We start from the raw sequence: 25,718 nt of genomic DNA, 5'->3' as shown, positions 1-25,718 counted from the left end.
ACAGTGTAACCCTGCATAACTCGGTTGATCCATGATGCTTGTGATTTGAGTCTGGCCATTGCAACTGTTGAGATCACAGAGTCTCTAGTTCATAGACACAGCGGCATGAGGTAACTCATTTTATTTTGCACAGGTTGCATATTTCCACAGGAAACATTCTCGCAAGGTTGTTTGGAAAAAGGACGACAGTTTGTGCTTGGGGTGTTAGGCTTCCCAGCTCTACGCCATGGTTTCTTTACCCGGCAACCTTCTGTCGTTAAATGTGTGCATGTTGATAACTTCTTCTGTTTTCACAATAACAGGGGCCTGTGGCTTGTGTTTTAATCGACGCTGACACTTCAGAGACATCCTTAGCTCCTCTACCATGGCACTACAGAAGGACCTCTAGAGAGGGAAATAGAGGGGGGGAAAAAAAAAGAAAAAAAAACACATCTGTAAGAAGTATCTAACTGCAATGCCTAGAAGCAGATTCATTCCATTGGCACAGCCGTGTCAATCCTTTAAGTTTGCTTTGTCTCAGCCTGGAGCTCATAACAAATTAATGTCTTTTAAATATGCATCGCATAATAATTAAAATGACTTATCAAGCTGTGATGACTCACTGAAAAAAATTCACCTTGTCTCTACAATTATTTATCTTCCAGCTACTGACATGCATGCACATGATACATAAGAATATTTCAAACAGATGTTCCGTTAACATAGTTTAGCTTTACAGGATAACATCTGAATGTAATCTGTATATTAGATATTCAGTAAAATTTCCCTTCCCATATTTCAACACAATGCATTTAATTTCTATATGGTTTAGTTAGCTGATCCTTAACAAAACAGTAAGCTATATAGTGAAATATTTACCTAAATTAATATTTAACTACTGTAAAAATGCAGACCTATTACTGAAAAAAGGAATCTACTTCATTTTTTTTTCTAAAAAAATTTCTGCATTTAAACACTTCTTCCACTACCAAATATTATTTTGTAGAATATATTTTTAAAAATCTCCATGTTTATGGAATCAGAAAAAAATCATAAACGTTTTCTTCAATTAGATCCTCAAAACCATTTTTCCTTTTTTTTCTAGAGCACAACACATTTGAAAAGCAACTTAAAATCTCCCTTATTACTCTGATTTGAATGAATTCTGAACTGCTAATAGTGTGCTGAGCTATTAGCTCATTCTTGGTCTTAGAACTGAAGCATGGAATAAACAGGGGTGAAGAAGAGAACTCTCAATTTTGGGATCTTTTTCACTTTTATCACATGCTCTAAGTGAAATGCCTACCAGCTAGTGGATAAATGTATTTATGAAATAATATATTCTAGAGCCTGAGATAGCATGACAAGCTTCTGACAATGCTTCTCATGAAAAGCAATCGAGCTGGGAGACTTGGTCCAGAAAGATTTTAAGGAACTCATCCTACCTAATTCTTTGGAAGACTAATCTCAAATTGTGTTTTCAAAATCCACATTCAGTTCCAAATTCAAGAACTACTAAATTAGGAAGTGTGGGAGATATTGCAACTCTTAATCTGTGCAACCATTTATCAGGTGGAGTGTGTGAGCTGAACACAAGATTTGAGACTATCAATTCAATAGTGTTTTCTGCCAGAGGAGATTTAAACTCCAGTGTCTCAGCAGAGGACTGTAAAATTAAAGGAATGAGAACATATCAGGGTAAAATTACTTCCAGTTTCCTCCTACTTGTCCTATTCTGCTTCACATAAAAGCAGCAAATGAACACAGAGTGGGAGAAAGGGATAGAGTGAGAGCGCTAGAAACTCTGTAGATTAGGCACTGGGGAACTCAGTGGGAGAAGTAATCCTTCAGGGATAGTTTCTGCTTCATCAGTATATTTAAGTAAAAATCTTTATAATAAAAAAGAGTGCAAATGGGAGTTCAGTTCTGTCTTCAGTCATAGGATAGAACTCAACTCGAATCCCCTTAGTCCTGAACATACCCTCTTCTCAAATCTTTTTTATGAACAGGGGATATGCAGGAAGGAAGAAAAAATGTAATCTTAGCCTGCCTGGGATGCTCTTCCTTTCAAACACTTTTTCTCCTGCTGAGTTTGAAATAAACTAAAGACGCTTATTCAACTTGTGATAGAAAAGGGAACCCATAACTAAGGAAAATTTGAAATTTGTAATCCAAGAATCAGGAATATTTCTTTGGTATAATCAGGCGTAAGTTCTTTGGAGGCCAAATTTCAAGAAAAATTTCATCATTTCTGACTGCCTTCACAGAGTAAATCCACCAGTGGACACTCATTAACTATCTCGTTTCAAATGTTCTATGCACTGTATTGAGATAAAATATGAAACTTATGGTTTTCACTGTGTGAAGATGTTTGCTGAAATTTCCAAATGAATGCTCTGAGCCATAATGCACCAGATTGCATAAATTATTCTTGATTAACATTGCATAGAAAGCAGGAAACTCTCTTCTTTCATTCAACTGTGCTTTGGAGCAAAGTATTCAATTCTCTTAGAATTCATTTTTAAAAGATTGCTGTTGCTTAACATCAGAACTGCAGTTATGCTTATGGAACTGAAAGTAGCCCTGAAATCAATACAAATTGCAATATTTAATTTAATATTTCCTACAGGCTCACAGGTGAAATTACTAAGGCATGCAGATCTTGGCATTTTCACTATGTGAAGAACTTAGCACATAATTCAGGAACTTCACAGGAATTTGTTTAGAAGTAAATGCTGCAGGTCTCAGTGTTACATTACCAGCAGCCATTATATTGCTCTCACCTCTGGAATTAAGACCTAGCTGAAACACTGAAAAATGATGCATTAGCTCTTAAAACTTTCAAGATTTTATTCCTTGCTCCCTCTGCCAAGAGATCTTTAAAAGTGACAGAACAGAGTCAATGCTTTTCAAGATTCATCAATCCACCAAAATGTTCTTTTACAGATATGCAAACACTTAGCAAAAGATATCGAGTTTTAGACACTATTCGTATGAACAGGATTACAATCAAGGACCAAGAAGAAAGAAGATGCATGTATTCAATGCCAGCATCCTGAAATAACCTGAAAATAACATCTGAAGAAAACTACCAATGTATTCCTTGAAAATTTTACCTCAATTGGAAAACTCCATAAAATGAGAAATGCTGCCAAGATTTACAGTACTAGAAGGGTACTTAACAAAATTTTGTGATAGTTATTTTTTCTAGGAAATTCTCGCACTGTGTTTTCAAGTTAAGTTCATGTGAAATTAGCTCCATGCATTATATGAAATAAAATAAAATAAACCTAACTACTTAATTTAGTATCTTTTTTCAGGTATGCTATGCGTTATTTTAAAAAGATCAAATGTCTAAAAAAAAATACAATTAAACTGAGTAAAATAAATAATATATTTTTTTTCCTTAAAATTTCATTCACTGAAATATTCATCCATTTTAAAACAGATGAGTTCAAGGTTATGGTAAAGTTCATGATGTGGATTCTTTTCTTTGGATTTTGTCAGAGAAATGTGCCGTACAGAAAAGTTTTCCAACATATTGAAAAATCATGTTCAAAAAAGTTTACAAATGATTACTTCACATTTGACCTTTTTAAATATAAATTCTTCCCTTCTCTCTTTTTTATTCCAGTCACAGTACAATTTTCTGTACAGTTAAATTCTGTGTTCTTACAAGGAACAAGTTGGAATACATATTTGGGAAGAACACGATGTGAAAGAGAAGCAGCTATGTAATACTTTCTCTGACAAATAAAAGACATTTTCAGGCATTATTTCAGAAAAGATAATCCACTGTCTCAACGTTGATATCATCTGACCACTCAGATTGTTGGGAAAAAGGGTGAAACGTTTTCAGAACTTGAAGGTTATATTTCAAATCTTGATGTACACCATGAAAATGAGCTATTTTAACAGGTATTACAAGATTCACTTCATAATTCAATTAAAATAACCTTTTGCCCTGACTTAGCTTCCACACTGCAGGCAAATTACAAGAACATCAGTTATTATTGATTTTCCTCCAACACTTACAAAATCATAAGTTGTCTTCCTGAATGGTACCAAAAAGTAAATGCTGCCTCCAAGTCACCTTAGATACAATCAAATAGCAGGGGAATTGGAGGAAGGCATACAAATTGCTGAACACTAGCACCATTAAGTGCAACTATTCTGTTGCAGCAAGCAAGCACTATAAAACATTAGAAAAAATGTCTGTAGTTTTAAAAGACTTCAAGTGCACAAAAGAAAATTTTAATCAGAGCTGTAGTTTTTAGCCTTCTAATACAAAGCAATTCTTAAAACAAAAACAAAAAACTCTCATCTCTGTAAGTGTGAAGAAATAAAAGATACCTCTTTCATCTTTCATTCTTTGCCACAGCTGACAGCTCACAAATCATGAAGAACCAAGATAATCATTTAGCAGAATGTTATCACTGTTTACAAACTATTTACATAGCTTGTGCATGGTGTTACAGCCTGAAAAAAAAATGTTTCTTTGCATGCATGTATTAATATGAAAATTACACAATATTTAACTTTTTTCATTATATTGCTTTATAAGAATTTAGAGAGGTAGTTAGAAAGCATATTAGCATTTGTTATACACAGAGTTATAAAACTGTCACTATAAGTTTTGTTTTTAATGTCCTAAAAAGAGAAACAAAAATATAATGGCAAGCTAAAATCACTTTTAGCATTCTGAGTAAAGTGAATAATATTCTATCTTTTTAAAATATAAGCATCACAAGTGTTTGCTTTTTTATAGATTTTTCCCTCTTTAATGGATTTAATATAAAGTTGACCATCAACATTTAGCACAAAACTACAAGATTTATGTTTAATTTCATTATTACTTTGAGTCTTGCATGTCAGATATTATTTGAAATCTTGTTAAATTATCTTAAAGCAGTAGCAGCAGTAATCCAGCATATTCTTGCTATGTTACGGGTCAGTGTTTTAGCACTTAACAGGATATATCAATCAAAATTTTTTCATATTCATGAGGTTAGCTGAGATTCAATGCACAGCTCTGCCCTGCCCTTCCCTTGTAATCATTTTTTTCCTTTCGAATGCCAGATATTTTGAATGCATTTGTGAAAATTCTGTCTCAAACCCCTGGAAAGAAATAGAAATCCTAGCAAAGTGTTTACATAAGATCGCAAACAGATGAGAAACTAAAGGAATGAAAATAAACTTGGAAAAAGAGATTACCTGATGGAATGTAAGCATTACCTTATCAAAATAAATTAAAGTGTACTTATAAAGCTTAGATTTTTAGGATTCATAGTTATGTATCTAGTCTTAAACCAAAGAGTGTACACACACATATATGTATATACATTAAAAGATTTCGCTATAAACTTTTCTGATGTAGTATATTTTCAATCCAAAGTAAGTGTAACACACAAATACACTGAAAAGTGCTTTTATAACAATTAGATTAAAATATTACCTAAGCATTCTCAAATTCAATTTTAGCACTTGTTACATATTTGGTAGGACTAGAACTGGGAGCCATTTTAAGAAGTAATTTTCAGGACAAAATATATGTGAGATCCATCACCTACTCAAATACAGACATCAAAATCAAACAAAATGAAAATTGTTGTTCTGTAAGTTAAGTTCTGCTTTCACCATCATATCTATGAATTCAAGACAGCTAGAGCTTTTCCAAACAGCTTGGTGAGACATGAGAGGTTTCATTTTGTAACTGAATTGAACACTGATTATTCCAATGACTTTTCTAGCTATCTATAGAGAATTAAAGAGTGTGATTTTACTGGCCCTTCCTGCAGCAAAATAGCAGTACTATAACCTGAAAAAATCTTCTGAACTTTATGGTTGTGTATATGAGCTTAGATACACAGCCTGCCACTGCTGGCCAAAAACAAACAATCAAACAAAATAAAAATGAACCCACCAATCCTTCCCAATCTGCTCACTCTCCCCCTCTGCCCTTCCTCAAAAAAGAAAAAAAGAAAAAACACCAGGGCACTTGCAGCATAGATTATTGTAGGACAATGTGATTCCAGCTTGCCTTGAATGACCTGCTCAATAGAATGTTAATCGATGTCCAGAAAACAAGTTCAGCAACTCTCCAATTCTAAAATTGATTTCCTAATGTTGTTACATTGTTGTTACATGTACTCTGGTGAATTCAAGAGTTCTAGTTTAAAAAAAAAAATCCTCTAAATCCAGTTACAGTCTTCTGAAAACCATTCAGCCCGCTTTCCAGCATGAGCGTAGCCCGGCAGCTATGCTAGTTCCTATGAATGTTGGGGAATTCATATCACTGCAGAAAGCTTTTTCAAAGGTGGCTTCATACAGCTCCTGCCAGCAGCCTTTCTGAACGTCACACTGACCATGATGTTTTTCTGACTCACCTGTGGACCTAGGCTGGGGCAGATGGGATTGCATTTGTGTGGTTCCACTCTTTCCACTCAGAGAAATCCCAGAGGATGGCATAGGGAAATTGCTCATCAGCCCCGAGGGCTCTCTCTCATGCAGGATTCCACAAGGTTTCATCCTGTCATCTCTCCTTTTAACAAGTATATGAGGCCACTGGGGAGATAATGAAATAATTTGGGCTGTGGTATCATCAGCATGAAGATGATTCACAGCCCTGTTCTCTTGTCAGACCAGGATGGTGCAGTCATTTTGTGCTTCCAGTACCTGGCTGAAGACATATGATGGAAGATGGGCTCTACAATGGACAAGTAATCTTCATCCAGAAGATATCATCTACCCTTGTTACTCAGTTCTTCCTCTTGTAAGGGAGTCTGAGCTTACAGTTTCAGGTTCCTCCAGGTTCCTAAGTTTGAGTCTAGGTTTCCGAATTGGATCGATGGCAAGAAGTACAGTTTGTCACTTGGATCTAAGATAGTGGCAATAATTTCTAGTGGTGTGAAACAAACAGGCCTTCTTCCAGAATGGATATTGCGGTCCAGTTTCTCTGGAACAGTGCCTACATGTGACTTTCAGATGCTTAAAAAGTGTTGATAGCTATTCATAGCACTTCAGACATATAAATGTCACTGAGCAAATAAACAACAGCGTGTACAGTAGTGCCCATCTGATTTAAAATTATATCCAATGTAACATCCTAATGCTTCTGTATCTTCCTATCACCTCTGTGTAGGATATTCTCTGCTCTTCAGCAGAGAAATCAGTCTCCTGAGATATTGTGTCACTGACTGTGAAATTTCATTTACCTATTAAGTCACTTTTGCTCCTAAATCTAAACTTAGTCTTCATTTGTCCAAGAAGAAACAGAATTGTTGATCTTCAGGCATGGTGAAAAGAACTGCTGATAATACGTAATCAGTGTTTTGGGGTATTAATCTACCTGGATTTAAATACTGCTATGTATCACCATACAATTTAATTTGAAAATACAGTCTATCTTACAGAGCCACTTTAGAAAATAAACACAAAGTGCCTAAGAATAATTGTAGCCAAACAGCTTTTTAAAAGTCTCCTGAACTTAAGTCCACTGTACATAATTCACTGTAAAAATATGTACTGATTTTATAGTTCAGTGTGATAGTATAAGCTTAATATAAAATCTCACGTGGCCTCAAATCATGTTGAACATAGAGACTAAAAGTATTAATTTAACAGAAGTGGTTTCCATTGTTTTGGAAACTCTACTATAATCATATTATACTGCATAGTATTAGTATCAGTTCCCTCATAATTACATGGTTTCTTCTGACAGTCTAGAATATTTTCTCAAATTAGAAGTAACTCAAATGAGCATCGCTGGCTCATACTGAAGTGAAAGCAACCTAACTAAAAGTTCATTGGAACAAATTGTTGTCTGACTCTGAACTCACTGACGCAAATGTAGGTGTGAAGTACCTTGATGTTAAGGTTGTTCATACTACATTTATCTATAGTATAGCTGATTAAGTAAAAATGCAAATATTACTATTTATATACTACAATATTTGCAGACATGACAAATTAATGTTTAGAGGAACACATCTCTTTCTACTAATGAGTGAAAAAGAACTATAATTACTACAAAAAGACATGTTGAGAATATATTTTTATATATCTTTAAATTATCTGTGTTAAACATAACACATGCTATAAATGAGACCTGGAATCTAAGCCTCAATCTTTCAGAGAATATCCATGGAGTGCTAGTAAACCTTCTGAAATCACATTTCTATAACTGTGCTTATGCAATGGGCAGTTTTGCATACATGTCAATTCTCAATTAAAATAGAGATCTTGTTTTTTAATGTTTTATTGTTTGCAATTGATTTTAAAAATGTCATGATGTGTCAAATTGTTTATTTCCATTTATTCCATTTCTGTCTTTTTCTATCATTTTCTAAAAAATCTAGGGGGTTTGTTCACTTTTAAGTTTTCCTCATTAGAAAATATCTTCTAATACTTCGCTGGCTAGTTTCCATGAGGGCATTTAATTACATCCTCAAGTAATCTGTCAACATACACAAATACAAACCATGCAAGCCTGTAAATCCACATTTAGTTGCTCAAGGGAATGTAAGATGATAGAAGTTTCCAATTTTCCAATCTCATATCTGCACAATGCAATGTGCTAAAGCTGAAAAAACATTCACTTTTATGAATTGCCACAGTTGCTGCTGTTTTTCCCAGCCAACATTAAGAATTCTGAGATTTCTTCTTTACAAAATGTGACATGACAATACAAATAAAATATCACTGACTCTATGTTGTGTAGAAGTTACTTGGGCTATAAATCCCAAAGCTTTCACTTTGATTTACCATTAATTCCCATGTTCTGTTGTTTATTTTAGCCTGAGGAACACGTTTTTCAACTTTAAAATCTTTTGAATTTGTCTTTTCTGAAAAGTTAAAATATCTCTGTCCTGGGATTTACTTTGGGGTTGCTTGAAAACTATTGTAAATGAAGTCCTAACTATCAAAGGCTTTTGATTTTAAACTACTAGGAATATTCTCTGAACTGCAATAATACTGCAGATTTTGTGAAGGAGTTTGATGAAAAGTAATGTAATATTTCTTTATTTATTTTCAATCTTGTAAAATAAGAAGTGATCCTAAAATTCTTCTTTTTTTTTTCATATGAAATGATTGATATGTTTCTGTTTTGTATTGTTGTTAAGATAACAATTACAACAAAAAAAGAAATGGAAATAATGACTTCTGACATATACTGTGGACAACTAAGAATTCATAATATTTCAATACGGATTAACTTCTTCCCAAAAGAAGTCAGAACAAATTACATGTATGCACTTTGCCCATTCTAAAAGGAAGTGTTCTAAGTCATAAAGAATTACATTTATCCTGGTGCAAACAGATGATAGAAGTACTTTTTCAAATAAAGCTCATGTTAACATTTTATACTACTTCAATGTAACAAAATTGGAAACAGCTAACTGTATTTGAGAGGACAAAGTCAATTGTTATGTGGTTGTAGAGCAAAGCTTCTTCAACCCAGCAGTTCTTATTTCCTCTTTGCCTCTTGCAAAGGTGTGGGTCTCCTACCTGAGTAAAAATAACTTTCAAAATTACTTCTTGAAAGTGGGCCAATGCCACATTTTCCAAAGAAACTACGACCAAGATAGGAAAAATCACTTGCAAGGGTGACAACATGCAAATGTTCTATAAACAGACATTTGTCACTGCCCTCAGCTACACCATTTTGTGCTAAAGTTTTCAGCAGTATACAAGTACTTTCTACCACATTGTTTACTTTTATGGCAGTTACCTAAATACTGTGTTAAAGTGGTATCAAAATGGAAATTATCTCTGAAAAGGCTTTATCCAAAAAGGATAAAAATGAAGGAAAGGTCAATAAATACTTGAAAGGAGACGCATCAATATATTAAGCTAAATATTAATGGTCTACAAGTAATTTTTTTTCCCTGGCTTTTATGATAATAGCGTGTGCTCTACAAAAAAAAATATATGAAGTGGACATAAATCCATGACACACTGAAACATATCAACAAAAAAAGGATGTAGTAATTGTTTTATATGGCTTATGTTTCTAACCTTGCTTATTCACTGCCCTTCGAGTGCCTGTTAAAATCAAAGAGTAGGTCATTCACCAGTAAAAGCAATTACAAAATGCAAATAGCAAAGCATTTATTGTCAAAATTGGCTAGGTAAAGAAAGTCTGCCTAATAACATGTTTCCAAGCAGATGACATAATTAGATGTTTGCATAATAAACAACAGAGCCCAAGTATTTAGCATTTTTTTAAAAAGGCCATGACTAAAAATAAAAAATAAAAATAAACATAAGTGAACATTGTGACATAAACTCTACTGAAACAGTAGCAATTAAATTGCTCTCTGATAAAATAGAAGGCACCATCTTGTGGTTTCTCTGAAAGAATGCACTTGGGACAGCCCCAGAACTGCCATCTCCCCCTGCCCATTCCCAATGTGCCCACTGGAATATCACAATTGTCCCAAAAATAAGGGCAATGCTTTCCCATTTCCAGCCCTCAAAAAATCAGTGAGACTAGATACTAGGTAGGACCAGAGGGGTTCTTTCATTCTAAATACAACTCAGGTTATTATGTTACTAAAGTGTGCATGTGAGTTATACAGCAAATTCAGAATTATTATCATTTATAGAAAAAACACAATTTCTGAAGCTTTTAAGATCAAATACTACCATAACCTATGGTTTCTGTAGCCCAATGAATCTGCATGACTTTTTGAACCAGGTAAGATCAGAGACTCCTATTCTTGCCATCCTTACATTATCAAAATCAAAACATTGCTGGTATGTTCTGAAGAAGGTGTTTGAAATTTTTGTAAATGATATGTTTTGATAAACCAGTTAAGTTTCTGTCATCTCTGAATACATAGATGGTATCTCATGCAAATCACATTTCAGCATTCAGAATTTATTGCTACTTCAATAAAAACTATGGTAATGATTAAAATACTGTATATAACTTGTATGCATTTAACAGTTACTTATGTGTATTTTGGGTCCAATGCTGCAAACTGCTAAGGATTCATTCGTTATAACTGTGAGATAAAACCACCTAGGCTGATCTTAAGAAAGGTAGAAAGGAAGACCCAGGAAAATACAGGCTGGTGAGCCTCACCTCTGTGCCTGGGAAGATCATGGAGCAAATCCTCCTAGAAGCTGTGTTAAGGCACATGAGAGATAAAGAGGTGAATCGAGACAACCAGCATGGCTTCACCAAGGGCAGATTGTGCCTGACCAATCTGGTGGCCTTCTTTGATAGAGTGACAGTTTGGGTGGAGGGGGAAGGGCGATGGATGTAATCTACCTGGACTTCTGCAAGGCCTATGACATGGTCCATCACCACATCCTTCTCTCTAAATTGGAGACGTGTGGATTTGAAGGATGGACTGTTCAATGAATTAGGAATTGGCTGGCTGGACATAGACAAACAGCTGTGATCAATGGTTCTGTGTCAGGGTGGAGGCCGATCACAAGCAGTGTCCTTCAGGGGTCGGTGTTGGGACTGGTGCTCTCCAACATCTTCCTTCATCAATGACATGGACGATGGTAATGAGTGCACCCTCAGCAAGTTTGCAGATGACACCAAGCTGAGCAGTGCAGCCAATACACTGGAACGAAGGGAAGCCATCCAGAGGGACCTGGGCAGGCTGGAGAAGTGAGCCCATGAAAACCTAATGAGGTTCAATAAGGCCAAGTGCAGGGTGCTGCACTTGGGTCAGGGCAATCACAGGAATTTACACAGACGGGAGGAAGATCTCCTTGAGAACAGCCCTGCGGAGAAGGACTTGGGGTCCTGGTGAATGAGAAGCTGGACATGAGCCAGCAGTGTGCACTTGCAGCCCAGAATGGCTTGCAGCCAATTATGTTCTGGGCTGCATTAAAGGAGGAGTAGGAGAGTGGGAGAGGGAGGTGATTTTCCCCCTCTACTCGGCTCTTGTGGTGCCCCATCTGGAGTACTGCATTCAGGCCTGGGGTCTGCAGTACAGAAAGGTCATGGAGCTCTTGGAGTGGGTTCAGAGAAGGGCCACTAAGATGATCAGAGGGCTGGAGCACTTCTCCTATGAGGAAACATTGAGGGAACTGGGCTTGTTTAGCTTTGAGAAGAGAAGGCTCTGGGGGGACTTCATTTTGGCTTTACAATACTTGAAGGGAGCGTATAAACAGGAGAGGTATGAGTGTTTATGTGGGTGGATAGTGATAGGACAAGGGGAGATGATTTTAAACTAAGACAGGGGAGGTTTAGGTTAGATATTAGGAGGAAGTTTTTCACATAGAGGTTGGTAACACAGTGGAACAAGTTGCCCAAGGAGGTTGTGGATGTCCCATCCCTGAAGGCATTCAAGATCAGGCTGGATGTGGCTCCAGGATGTTTCTCATTCCCTCTTGTGCTATCACTGTCAGACCATGCAAAAATTCAATATCCCTCATGTTTGTAAACTTTTAAGTTCTGGAAGGCTGCAATGAGGTGTCCCAGGAGCCGCTCCTTTCCAAATTGAATGAACTCATCTCCCTTAGCCTTCACTTTCCCACACTGAATCTTATTTTTAGGAAGCCTCTGACCAGATTTCCTCTAAGGTAGCACACACTATCATTTTACATTTTTTGACGTTTTTAACTGTTTGAATATAATAAAATATACATCTGCTATTTTTTTTTTTTCCAAACAAATCTACCTTTGATCTGCTAATGACTGTGAGTTTTGAATGGCTATAAATCATAGTATATGTGAGTCCATGGTGCTGTTTTAGTATTATTACTATTATCATTTGTTTGATAGTTTAATTGACTGTTTTAGTTAGGTTTTACATCCATTAGATCTGGATCTTCTAGAAAATACCTAGTAAATTAGTACACTTGTTTTTCAAACAAACTGGCCAGAGCAAATGTTACTAACAGTTTAATGGTGATGACATCCAAAATAATTTTTGCTTTTGAAAAGTGTGAATAAAAGAGGAATTTCTTTATGTCTGTAAAATGCTATGGTGGCATGAATGCATGGTGGCATTCTGCTTACTGGTGTTTGTTTCCCAGAAGGACAAGAACTGTCCCATGTTTCCTTCAGATTTTTTGAGCACATCAGGATGGATGCTCTGAGCCACTTCAGTTACTAGAAGTAGCAGTTTCTTTAGCAAATAAAATTTTGTCTGCTGCTTTTCTCAGCTCCATTCCTTTTAAGATATCACTCCTCCAAACAGTTTCACACCAGGTAATATTTCTGTTTACATATATACTCCAGGATGGAATCTGACATCAAAAATCATAGAATCATAGAATCATAGAATCACTAAGGTTGGAGAAGACCTAAAAGATCACCCAGTCCAACCGTGCTCAAAAATGCTCAAAAATTATCTAGATTATAAACTTAAAATCTGCACTGCTTCTTCATTGCCACAATGGAAGCACAACTGTATATTTCTTATGTTACAAAGGAGGAAAACTGGTTAATATCTTCATTTATATCTCAGGATACTCAATATATTGACCGGTTGAAGTAATCTGATTTCTTTAATTTCCTTGATTGTTAACGTGACCTTTGATCATTCCTGTCTTCAAATGCCGACAAGTTTTACATAAATGCCAGAATTATACTCTGCGTCTAAAAGAATGAAATAAATGTTAGAAAAAATAGGTGTTTCCTCTGTCTCTATGGGATAACCAAGTCTTTGTTATTTGCATGGTTTACTTGTCACAGGAGAGGAGATGTAGGGATTGGAGACGTGACAGTTCTGCTTGTCTCCCCTTTGGCTGCTACTACACTCCTCTCTCCTAGGCAAAGGGGATCTTTTACTCTTGAGCAGGGAGGGAGAAGTCATTTAGTGAAAGACAGTGAGTTCTAGAAGAGTGGGTGAGGGTGGTACAGGGAAGGACATATGCAGGGAGATTTGCATCATTTCCTATTAATTTTATTCTACATTTCTAAATTTTACCTGTGTTCTCCTGAGATGACAGTAGTTGCGTGTTTGGGAAAGGAAAGGGAGGGAAGATTTTGGAGATAAGGTGGAAGGAGAATGGAAAAACGTAACCCTTTCAACTGCTTCAGATTCAGTCCTAATTCTGAAATTAGTTCAGCACTTGTTGCTATGCTTAATCCTTTTTGATACAGTAAATGCAAGACATTCAGATACCTGCACTTACTGCTATTTCTATCCAGCTCTCAGAAAAAATTAAAAAATTAAAAAACAAACAACAACAACAAAAACAAAAGCAAACAAAAAAAAAAAAAAAAAAAACAACTCCACACAAAACCAGCACCTTAGGGCTTGGAGAAATAGCTCCTTAAATAAAAACAATTTCTGTTTACTTCTTCCTCACACAAATTCTAACATGCTGACAGAATTAAGTACGTTAAGTATTCACACTCTGCAAAACACTGAAGAACTGATGTTACAAGATCATTATCAAAACATTCCTATTTTTTCTAAGTGTCTATTAAAAGTCCAGAAAAGCTGAACCAAATTATACCGGTTCCCATATGAAATCTATATCCACCATGGATAAATTTTTGAGATTTACATGGTTAGTTAGGTATTTGGTATCTTTTCCCTCACAATTTCATTTCAGAAACATAACATTCAAATAGCACATTAACAGAACTGAATGAGTCTGAAGCATCATAAAGAAAAGGATCTAAATGGTCCTTTAACATTTTAATAGCATGTACCCATGTTCAAACTGTGTTTAGGACCTTGTGGCCTCACACGGCCTCACACAGTAAATATTAGAAAACATGTCTTTAACAAGATATAAATAAAAAGACACTTGCATGGTGGCCTCAAATGAAGTTAAGACAAATCTTAAATTTTATGAGTAATAATTCAAGTTACAAAAATTCACCAGTAGCATCTGGAAAAAATATAAATATAACTGTTGGATTTACATCTGATTTTACTAAATAGAAATATAAGAACTACCAGAGGTCACAAGCTCCTCCAAATTTGAACAACAATAAATTAACACGTAATTAAAAATAACAGTTCCTCTCCATTTAAAAAATTCAGATCATGTCAAAGCAATAAAATATATAGTTTGAGTTTAGATTTAAACATGAGTTGTTTAAGCATTGGGATGTTTATTTTCTATGCAGTTTGTAACTTCAGCTAAGAATTTCAAAAAGATACTACTAGTATTGGCACAGTTACAATATTGTGATAATGGAAATACAGAAGTACAGAAAAAAATAGAACTAGAACTTTCAAAACCAAGTCAGTTTGAAATTACAAATTTCATTATATTATGACCAGCAGTAAACCCACAAAAAATTAAGCTGATGTAAACTTTTCCAGATGCTACCAGGACAACTTTTCAAGTATAAGCTTCAGAAAGAACATTTCTATAGACACGTTTTTATAGTTTGACTTTGAGCTACAGACAGTTTTGTCTTTTGAAAATCAGAATTATCTGTAGTTTAATTTGTTTCCCATTACAGTTTCGGATTTCTTCTTCATCCATAAAATTAACTGCAGTGAACTTCCAGGAGTAAAAAGCTGTCTTTTTTCAGGCTTGAATAAGAGGAGAAATAGTCACTTGTCCTGAAAGCTGGCTACAATTAAACATATTGAACAAAAATTAAAAGCTGTAAATGTAAGACTTTGGGTACTTTGCTGTGATCCTTTGTTATAGAAATACTGTATTATATGATAAACAATCAATATGCACCTACATTTGGCTATAAAATGTTTTAAATTTTATTTAAGTAGACAATACATAAAAATAAAATAGGAAAGTACAGTATTTACCTTTTCCAACTGGGCATTTTTTTTGGATTTGTACAAAAACTCCCCGACTGCCACGAAGACAGAAAGCACCAATCCTGCTGCCAAGACAATAAAGATTCCTCCAATATTTTGAACTCCTAAAGCACTGGCCTCTTTGCTTTCCTCCTCTGGGCAGCCATTGCCTCTCCACCATTTCTCTTTCATCATGTGTAGCTTTCCTTCCTCTTGCAGCTGTAGAATTGCTATCGTGATCTTGTCTCTATATGGGGAACCTAAAGACATCACACGGATCATACATTGTGGTGTATATTTTAAAGAAATTTACTTTCGATAAGAATAAAATAAATGCAATGCTGCAGAAAAAAAAATAATATCCTCCTCTTTACAGCCAAGAACATTTATGGGAAAGCCATGTACATCTAACTGTAGTCACTCTGGTCATACAAATGCAAAACTGCATGCACATATGAGTAAATATATGCAAAACTTGATCCAGTTGGTGTTTCCTGTAAGTCAGAAAATAGTGATGAAGCAAGTCCTATCACGTTCAAGCCTATGATCTATCAGACTATTAAATCCAGTGAAAGAGTATTCTTTGAAATAAATAAATAAATCACATCAGGCTTTTAATTATGCTGCAGTAGATTTTCTTTAATACAAACCTTTAGAGCTTTAGTTTGCTACCCTAAAGCTAATCAAAGGATCCAAAGTCTGATATGCAACAAGCACTTTATATTATTATTATTTTATTACAAAATACAGACATCAACTTATGTTTCAGGACAAAGCCACAAAAGTCTATTTGATAGATTGTCAGACTTGATACCATCTAAATACTTATTAGCATTGCCAGGAAGCAAGCAGCTCATTCAGAAAGATAATGTGTCTGAATGTGAATTTTCATATTTTTAATGTGGGCTACTTCTTTCTCATAATCTAATATTTTAATAAGATGTGAAAATTTTGCTGCTTTAAAATATTTCAGTATTTCAAAGAGAAGTTCACAGAGTAGTGTCGTATCTTCATATGTCATCTGCTCTCCTTTATATAGCACACAGGATTTTTGAATGAGTACTTTAAAATCTACATTAATTGCTGAATAATATCACTATTCTGAATGTTAGAGAGTAAATCATATCAGTTAGAAGTTATTTTTCTGTGCTAAGATTTGTGCAATATTTAAGGAAATAACAAAGCCATCATTTTTCTTCTCATCCTTCAAAAACAAGAAAAAAAGAATTTCCGTTAAATTGGATAAGAAATCCCCGGGGGGGTTGGGGGGGAGGGAATTAGATGAAAAATCATGGCATCCCCTTTTTCATGTGTTATGAATGCAATTCTACGAAGAATCCCTCCTCTCTTTATTTCTGTCATAACAGTGTTACTGACTAGCTATCATTTTTACAGTGTTTCATTTGTATGAATAATACAAAGTGTTTTCACTCATTTGATAACTTTAAAAAATACTCAGAATTCTTTTAGAGAGATAATACTGAGACATTTCACTATTTCATATATATTCACTAATTCTGAAAGACCTGAACGAAAACATTCGTAGGATATTTTCTACAATTAGATTCTGAGAAAATATGGTACTCTGGGGGGATTTTTTTCTCTTTTCACAAAGCACTCAATTTATTATTGCACATGTAGAACTTGTCATGAGAATATATCTAATTGCAAAAGATTGCTGAGGCAGCATGGAAATAAAACACTGAAAGACCATTCATTACAAAATATTATGGGCTTTTCCTTAATTTCAAAATAAAAGGTAGGAAGATCTCAAAGGCCTCAAAGTAAAGTTGCAAGAACTTGAGTTTTTATAATCTCTGCTTAGAAAAAAAGAACATTCTGTGCCAGGAGCTACATTATGTTTACACAGGACTATAAGGAAGCAGAGAGAAGTAAAAAACAAACTCCCTTCTGCTTTCTTGTGCACACAGGATCCTGTGTTATACAGTTTCAGACTATCTTGACTGTTCTGAAACTCTGTAAAACCCTACTCTTGACACTTGTCTTCATCCAGATCAAAGAAGGAAAGCAATTTGTTTGCAAGAGCCCAAGGAGTACTACACATAATGTAAGTTAATTTTGAACTCATTTTACACCATATTCTGATCTGACAAGATACTTCCTAGTTAAACTGATTTGCATTAGATTTCCACTCTTTTGTTTTCAGCATACAGGTAGTACCATCTATCGTTCATGTATTTATGCATTCTAAGGCTGAGTTTTGTAAAAATACAAATTTCTTCCTTTCTAAGTACTTAAAAATGAACTAACAGAGGAATTTATAATCAGAAACCATAAAGCACAGGAGAATCCTGTCTACAGTTAGTTAAGTTTATAAGGATTGTGTTTAAAACATGCATCTGAATAGTGACTCAGTTAAACAACTTTTGCATCACTTGCTGTTGGTGATTTGCAAAAATTTGGAGAAATATTTGGGTAGTCAACAGATTACAAGTTTTTCCTACAGCAATATTTGCATTTGGTACAGTTTGTCTTAAAAATAGTAATATTACAAGTAAGAATTAATTTTGGATACGCAACATGGTATACTGCTGATGTTAAATTAAATATTTAAAATATTATACCTTTGAAAAAAACTAGCATTCATTTTTACAATTGCATTATTTTACTGAAAGATTCACAATGATATAAATGCACTGATTCTCATTTTACAAGTCTAGGTTAGATCCATTGAAAACTAGACAGCTAATATTTGGAAAAAGTAAACTCAGAAGACCCTGAAATGGCTAAAAGTTTCATGGTCTGATCAGTGGATGAGAATATGTTCAAAGCATCCACACTACACACTTAAAACTGCAGTTTTCCTTGCAGAAATGAAAAATGTCTATAAGTAAATATCAAATGTCATGCTATTGGTAATTTTCACCATTGTTCCTATCACAAGTGAAAGATGAATTAAATCATTTCATGAAGTATTGCATGAAGGTCATGTCCTGTTTGTGTGTTTTTAATGCAAAATACTTCACTGAAGAGAATTTACTGTTCAGAGAGAAAAATAAAATGTAAAATAAAAATAAAAACAGAAACTGGTATACTTCGTGAGAAATGCATACATAGATACGTGAAAAATAAATATAGTATCAGGAAGAATGGAGCAATAAAGCAGAAATTAGAAAAAATAAATTAATTGAATGAGAGTAAAATGTCAGATTCATAGAAAGCACAAGTAATACTAATTTTCATGTGTAGAAATGCGAACCTCATGTCAATTAAATGACTTACTGTTGAAAAAAAATCTTACTAATTTTTGCACGGAGAATGACTTGGACATTGGGAGGAAGCAGCAATACAAACACCAAGATATTTAAAACTACATCCTAACCTCAAACAAAAAGACTAAAATACAATTTTCCATTGACTGTGTAAGAAAAAGAGAAGCTGTACGGAAATATTAGGCATATTATTTCCCTTCTTCTTCCCCAGGTTTTCTGTCTTCTTTCCTCCATTGACTCCATGAGCCATCCCCATGATAAACTAGTATTAGTGGGACTGGAGAGAAAATTATACATTATTTGCTGGACTGTATGGGAACTGCTGAGTCACAGCCTGAACCTCTGATTGATCACCTGAGGCGAGCCATGAGTCAGCCAGAGGAGCACAGGTGAAGGCAATTCACCTGTGCTGCCGGAAGGGGTGGAGCCTGGCTCCACCTCTCCTAGACCTATTTAAGAGCTGGCTACCAGAGGGGAAGGATCTCTTCTGGAGATCCCTCCTTCTGGTGTTTTGTGGTGAGCCCAGCATAAGGGTAAGCCTTCTATTTATTCTCTCTTGTTATCGTAGTCCACTTTGCCTAACTCTCTTGTTTGTACTGTGATTGTAACATCTTGATATCCATTGATTATACACTGGACCCACTTTAGTTACAGTCTATAGGAATGAAAATTTCTGCTGTAAGAATTTTAATACCTTCTCTCTATTTACACAGTTTATGGAGACCTTAATAACTATCAATGATCAACAAAATGAATGAGGAATGCAATAATTTATAATAACTTAAACATGAAAATTTTAAATGTAAATTAAAATGTGTATAAAATTCTGTCTGAAGTATCTATACCAAGGTAAGATAACAAAGTCTCAGAAATATTGAAGTTATATTTAGATAAGTTAGCTTCCCTGAAGTCACAGCACGTAAAGATTTATGCACGTAGTTAGATATTTAGTCACGACTTATGAACACATAATTTTGATATATTGAGACTTCACTGTATGTAGATTAATATATTAGAATCCTGCTGATTTGGCTGATCTTGGGAATACTTCTTACTAAGTTTTAATTTAATTAAATCTTCTGACTATTTATTTATTTCCAATTAAATGCAAAAGGATTTGGAACATACTGGGACTTGTAGAACTGAATTTGGCAAAAAAAAAAAATAAAAAGGAATGGCAGCACTTGACAAACTCATTAAAAACTGTTGAAACAGGAACTTGTTTGTTTCGTTGTTCCAGATGAATTTTATAATGAGAAATCGCTGTAAATTGTTTGATATTTTGAAATTTGGAAGTTTGTGCCCATGTGACTTAGCTACATATTAATTTTCATTTACTAGACAGAAAAATCCAATTTGACTAGTTCTACATCATTTATAGTCTATTTGTTGCTGCTATATTTCCCTTCTTATTAAAAACAAGACTGACTGTTTTATCTTGTAACATTAAATAATGTTCTATTTTTTTTCTTTGCCTGAGCAAGATGAAATTACCTACGAATATACTATCATAATCAGTACATTGTTTATTTTCATTAAGAACTGAATAGATGCTTAGCCTATGAAGAACCACAGAAAAACTCCTTCCTGATGCAGGGCCTCATGTATCACCAGCCCTGAAACACATTCCAGGAATATGTAGCATACTCAGCAATAAAGCCTGTCAGCCAAATTTACAACATGCCATAGGAGAGATTCCTATCAGTGGGCAGTGGGTACAGTAGAAGCACTTTAGCTCCACAGAACTGTCTTTATTTTGAAAGTCACAGGTAGTTTTTCTCCCTAGCACAAAATCTCTCTAACTGGCATGAAAGAGAAGCAATAAAGAAGAGTCAGCATAGTTTGGTTTGTCCCTCGTGCCTGTGGATTCAGAAGTTACCAATCAACATCCAAAGAAAGTGAGAAATTTTGACAATTCACAGCTCCTGGATCCACTATAAAAATCAAGTAGTTTTCCATTCTTTAGGATCACTGAATACTATTTCCATATCATGGAGTTATGCTACTGCAATAGTTGTGTATTTGATGGACTGAAATTCTTTGGCAGTAATAGAAAACAAGCAGCACATGACAGTGAAGCAATGAATCAAAAGAAAACGTAGTATTTCCTGCAAACTTGAAAAGGGAGAAGATCCTTCTTTATCTCAATTTCAGACTTTTAATCAATTCCAAGTGAATGAGAAAGGCTCATGAACTGGACACTGAAGGATGTTCATATCCTGAGCTCTCAACATAATAAATGAACAAATAAACAAACAAATAAATAACTAAAATTTATGCCACTACGAAGATGTCCTCAGATGCAAAACAAGCCACTTACACAATATCAATTAGCGTGATATTTTTAGGAGTATAGAACAAGCCAGCTATCAGTATACTACATTATGGAATGGATGTGAGATATTCAAAAGCCATCTAGATGTTGTCCTGTGCAATTGCTTCCAGGTGGCCTACTTGAGCAGAGTGTTTGGAGCAGACAATTTCTCGAGGTGTCTTTCAAACTCAACCATTTTGTGATTTTGTGAAATGCAGCTTTGAAAACAAATTTAATTCATGATGTTAAGTGAAGTGAAGCAAGCCAGTTTTTTCAGTTTAATCCTCCCAATAAATAAGAAGAGCTGGCTCTTTTGTTTTCCATGCAGATTTCTCTTCCCTAGTTACATGGCATAAGTGACTAACAAAGCAGGACAGTCTGCTCTTGGTGGACCTTTGGAAAATGGAGACATAGGAGACATCAGCTCTATTACTCAGGTGAGAATAAGAATTCTCAAATATTGAGTGCTTAAAAACACTGGCTGTTGCATAGGCCTCCAGAGTTTCACTTATTCTGTTGTCTGTCTGTAAGACATCATGACCAATTTAAAGCCACAGTGCTACTCTTGTCATTTATCCTAGCTAATGTTCTGAATTCTATCCTTAAAAGTGTGAATAGATGAGATAGGAAGAATTCAAATTTATGGAAAATTTTCAATTTCAAATTTCTTCTCCATTACTTTTTCCACACTATTTTCACCATCAGGTATTTACTCACATAGATAAGATCCACTTTAAGACTTTTTCTCTACCCCTAGCAGAACAGAACCCGCTCCTCTCCTGCAGCTTTTAGAAAGGCAGTGGTCAGTATGATTTCAGTTATCACGCGTCCCTCAATGTAGCCTGAAAGCATTGCAATTATACTAAAGAACTTTGGCAGACAAGAGCGGAGGAGTAATATTTATTCAGGAAATGTGAGACAGATGCAATTAAGAGTTGATGCCGCAGTGTTTTTTTTTTGTTGTTTTTTGTTTTTGTTTTTTTACAGAACAAGAAAACCCAGAAGCATGTAAACATTACGTGCTGGGATGCAACACAGTAGTTTGTTTCTATTTAGTGGTGATAGAACAGAGACATTTTATGTAAGTAGATGAATCTTTCACAATGCAGCACATAGATGAGGTCCTAGCCACTACAGAAGTTTGAGTGATGTCTTTGCTTCAGCTGCATCTGTCCAATAAAATACTACTTAAAGCTCCACTTCTCTGAGTCTGCTCACAACAAGTACTGTAAACTGAATGCTTTGGCAATCCTTTAGTAATATAAATAAAGGTCTCCTACCATGCCTCAACACATTCATACTTCTTAGGTAACTATAAAAATGCAGTTCTCTCATCAAATATGTTAGCTACACAATCATACATTTCAGCAACAATAAATTAACTGCTCAAGCAGTTGAAATTCTCAAATTAGTTTCAGTACATTGTTTGACCTGCATAAAAATAATTAGGCATCTATTTTTTCAGAATGTTCAGCTAATGAAGACAAATATATTAATTTGTTTTAGTTATGAAAGAAGAACTGCAGTTTTATACATGTAAAAGTGATTACTATTACAGTACAAATTATATGAACAATTACAGATTAAATGCAGGCAAGCAGAAGAAAAAGGCCTCCTGTCTTGGTATATGGCTTCATATTTACTCCTACAAAGACAGATCTGTTTAAATCTCAAGTCTCCAAGGCCTGGTTAAAAAAAATGTTCATATTACATAATTTGTATAGCCTGATGTTAATAACCAGCTTCAGAGAACTAGGGAATGTTAACAATAAAACCAAATGAAAACCAAATGAGATACTCAAGTTACCATTGCTTACAAATTTGGAGGGGGGGAGGGGTTCATTCATTTTATTATTGTTTGGTTTTTGTATTTTCTCTGTTTCTTTCTTTGTTTTGTAGTGGTTTAGATTTTGAAAACTATAGGCAGGGGACAAAGTTTATATTCTTGGTAGTGAAATTTAGAGTGCGAAGATTGCACAGTATTCATTACACCTCTCATTCAAAATTTACCTAAGAAAGCATAATGCAAACATAAATACATATGCACACTTAATAAGTAGACAGCATCCTAATTGTATGATGCTTTTTTTTTTTTTTTTTAACATCATCAGTACTTTAGAACAGATAGTAGACAAGCCACTGACAGATCCATTGCACCTTCTGCAGCTATCACAAAACAGGGAATGGTCTTAGGACTGACTTTAGACTTAGTGTAATAGTTAGCTGTGCAGAAACTCCAACTCCATTTCCACATCTCAGATGGCATGCTGTTACTTCTTCCTTCCTACTACAACTAGCACTCACCTGGCCTCATTAGTGTGTAGGCAGATTAGCACAAAGTAAATTAAGTGTATGAAAAAAAGGTAAGCTATTTTGCAAGTTTAAGTTACTAAACCAGCTCACTCAATTTCAGTTTTTTGCAAAATGCAAGTGCCCTATACCAGTTTAAAATGTCTGTGAAATCTCAGCCTTGCTTTCTTACTCAGATATTTTACAGATTAATTTACAGATTATTTTTCAACGCTTCTTTAGAGAAAAAAATGTCATTTCTTTTCTGCAAATCTGTCTCCTGAAAGTAATTGGAAGTATGGGAGAGAACTTCATCTTGTAACCAAGAAGACAAAAACTGTCAAAACTGAGCACTAGCAAGAATTAGAATAATGTGATTGGCCTGATGACACTCCTTACACTAAAAGACATTGGGAACACTTAAATAAAGCCACGGGCGCTCAGTGAAATAAGAATTCTGCTCAAAATTCTTTCAGGGAGTTTTACAATATTCTCTTAGAATAAAAGCATCAACGGGAAAAAAGAAAAAAAAAAAAAAAAGACCTAAATACTCATCTGTACCTTCAGAATCTTCAGAACAGGTTAACTGCAGGATAACTATACTACATATCCTCATTCACTCAGGGCTTAAATAATAGACTGTCCCCTACTTTAGCAGCTTTTATATAATGTTTGATTATGTTTGACTACGGACAACTGTACCTTCAATTCTTTTTTATAAAATTTCAGGAGTTTCATACTTTAATCTTGGTCAAGCTGGACTTCATCTTGTCACAGTTGCATGCACCTAGAGCAGGAAAAATTTCTAGCATCACTGTGTTCTAAATAAGTAATAACATAATAGATTTCTTTCTGACAAACATTGGCACTTCTTTGAAACATTAACCTGGATGTAAAAACTGCTCAGAGAGAAAAATTTATTTCAGACACATAGCTGTAGAATTTAAGGCTTTGGTATTTTGAAAGTCAGACAACACTGAGGAGGCAAGATCCTACACATCTATAAGATACTGAAGTACTATTACTTATAAAGCATTTACTCCAATTTTTAATTTACAGACAAGCATGTATGCAAACTAATTTTTGGTTGATTACAAAAGAAGGCTGCAAACCTCTGACTAGAATGATAAATGAAGTAAGAGAGCAGGCTGAACAAATTCTGAAAGGATTCTGAAAGGAGAATAAAGGAGGCTGTTTTGAGATCGTTTTCATAATATTATTTTGAAATGTCCTCTGTATATTTGGGAAATCAGAGTAATTTAATTGCTTTTCTTTTTTTTTTTTTCCTAAAAACATTTGTTTTATTCTTTGAAATATCAAGTGTATTTTAAAAGCTTTTGTTCTTAAGCAATTTATAAACCCCACTGTGCCTCTATTTAAATGTTTCTATATTTGAAAACACTTAAAAATGGCATGTAATGAAATCTTTTGTAAAATACATGCATTAAGGCCGTGGTTAGATCAACAAAAAAAAATTCAATATTATGAAAATTAAACTTTTACTGAGTATTTTTTTTTTAGGTCACTCCTAAGAAATACAAGTAATGCTCATAAATCAGATAACCTCCAGTGCTGTAGGATGCAATGTGATAATTGTTACACATTTGCTGATTATGCTATTTGTTCAAATTCTATTTCAATCCACTTCTCACCAAATAGGAAGAACAGTATTGTATGCATTTAGTAATGGCTTAAATATATATGAATAATTCATGAAGTCAAAGAGAAGATGTGAAATAGCAGATCATAAATTACTGCCTGAAAACCTTTTTTTTTTTTTTTTTTTTTTTTTTTTTAAATGAACTCTTTAATTTAAAGGGGTGGAGTGCGAAATTCTCTTTACAGATTCTATGTCTGATGAAATTACATGAATACTGCAGTCTTCAAAACACACTTACTCCAAACAGCATTTCAATTACTTGCTACACAACTGACTGAAATGCAGAAAAGATAAATGAATAAATAAATAAATAAATAGACTGAGAAAGACAACCCTATTATTGGCTCTGATTTATCAAAAATAAAATAATTTAATTCCTAAGCAAAAAATGTTGAGTTAAATTACATTGCGCAAGAGTACATAAATACATTTTTGTGTGCAAGTGACCTGCATATTATATTAGTGATTTGCACATTATATAAGTCAAACAAAGAGACTTTTTGGAAGTCATAACTTAAGTTGGGCAAATGTGGGATATTTTT

General features: G+C 34.5%; 1 protein-coding gene across 1 annotated transcript in view; it reads right to left on the bottom strand.

Moving 5' to 3' along the window:
• Positions 1-219: 219 nt before the first annotated feature.
• Positions 220-25,718, bottom strand: part of GRIK2 (glutamate ionotropic receptor kainate type subunit 2) — a 346,262-nt gene continuing 320,763 nt past the window's right edge. The window contains exons 15-16 of the mRNA XM_042881979.1: positions 15,690-15,940; positions 220-384 (exon numbers count right to left, since the gene is read on the bottom strand). Of these exons, the coding sequence (XP_042737913.1) occupies positions 220-384; positions 15,690-15,940 (416 nt within the window). The remainder of the gene's footprint in view (positions 385-15,689; positions 15,941-25,718) is intronic.

The sequence above is a fragment of the Lagopus leucura genome, unplaced genomic scaffold (assembly GCF_019238085.1).
Source record: "Lagopus leucura isolate 7727_CA_CO unplaced genomic scaffold, USGS_WTPT01 Super-Scaffold_73, whole genome shotgun sequence".
Classification (NCBI taxonomy): domain Eukaryota; kingdom Metazoa; phylum Chordata; class Aves; order Galliformes; family Phasianidae; genus Lagopus; species Lagopus leucura.
Note: the sequence above shows the minus strand (reverse complement) of the source record. Positions and strands in the feature narration are given on the sequence as shown.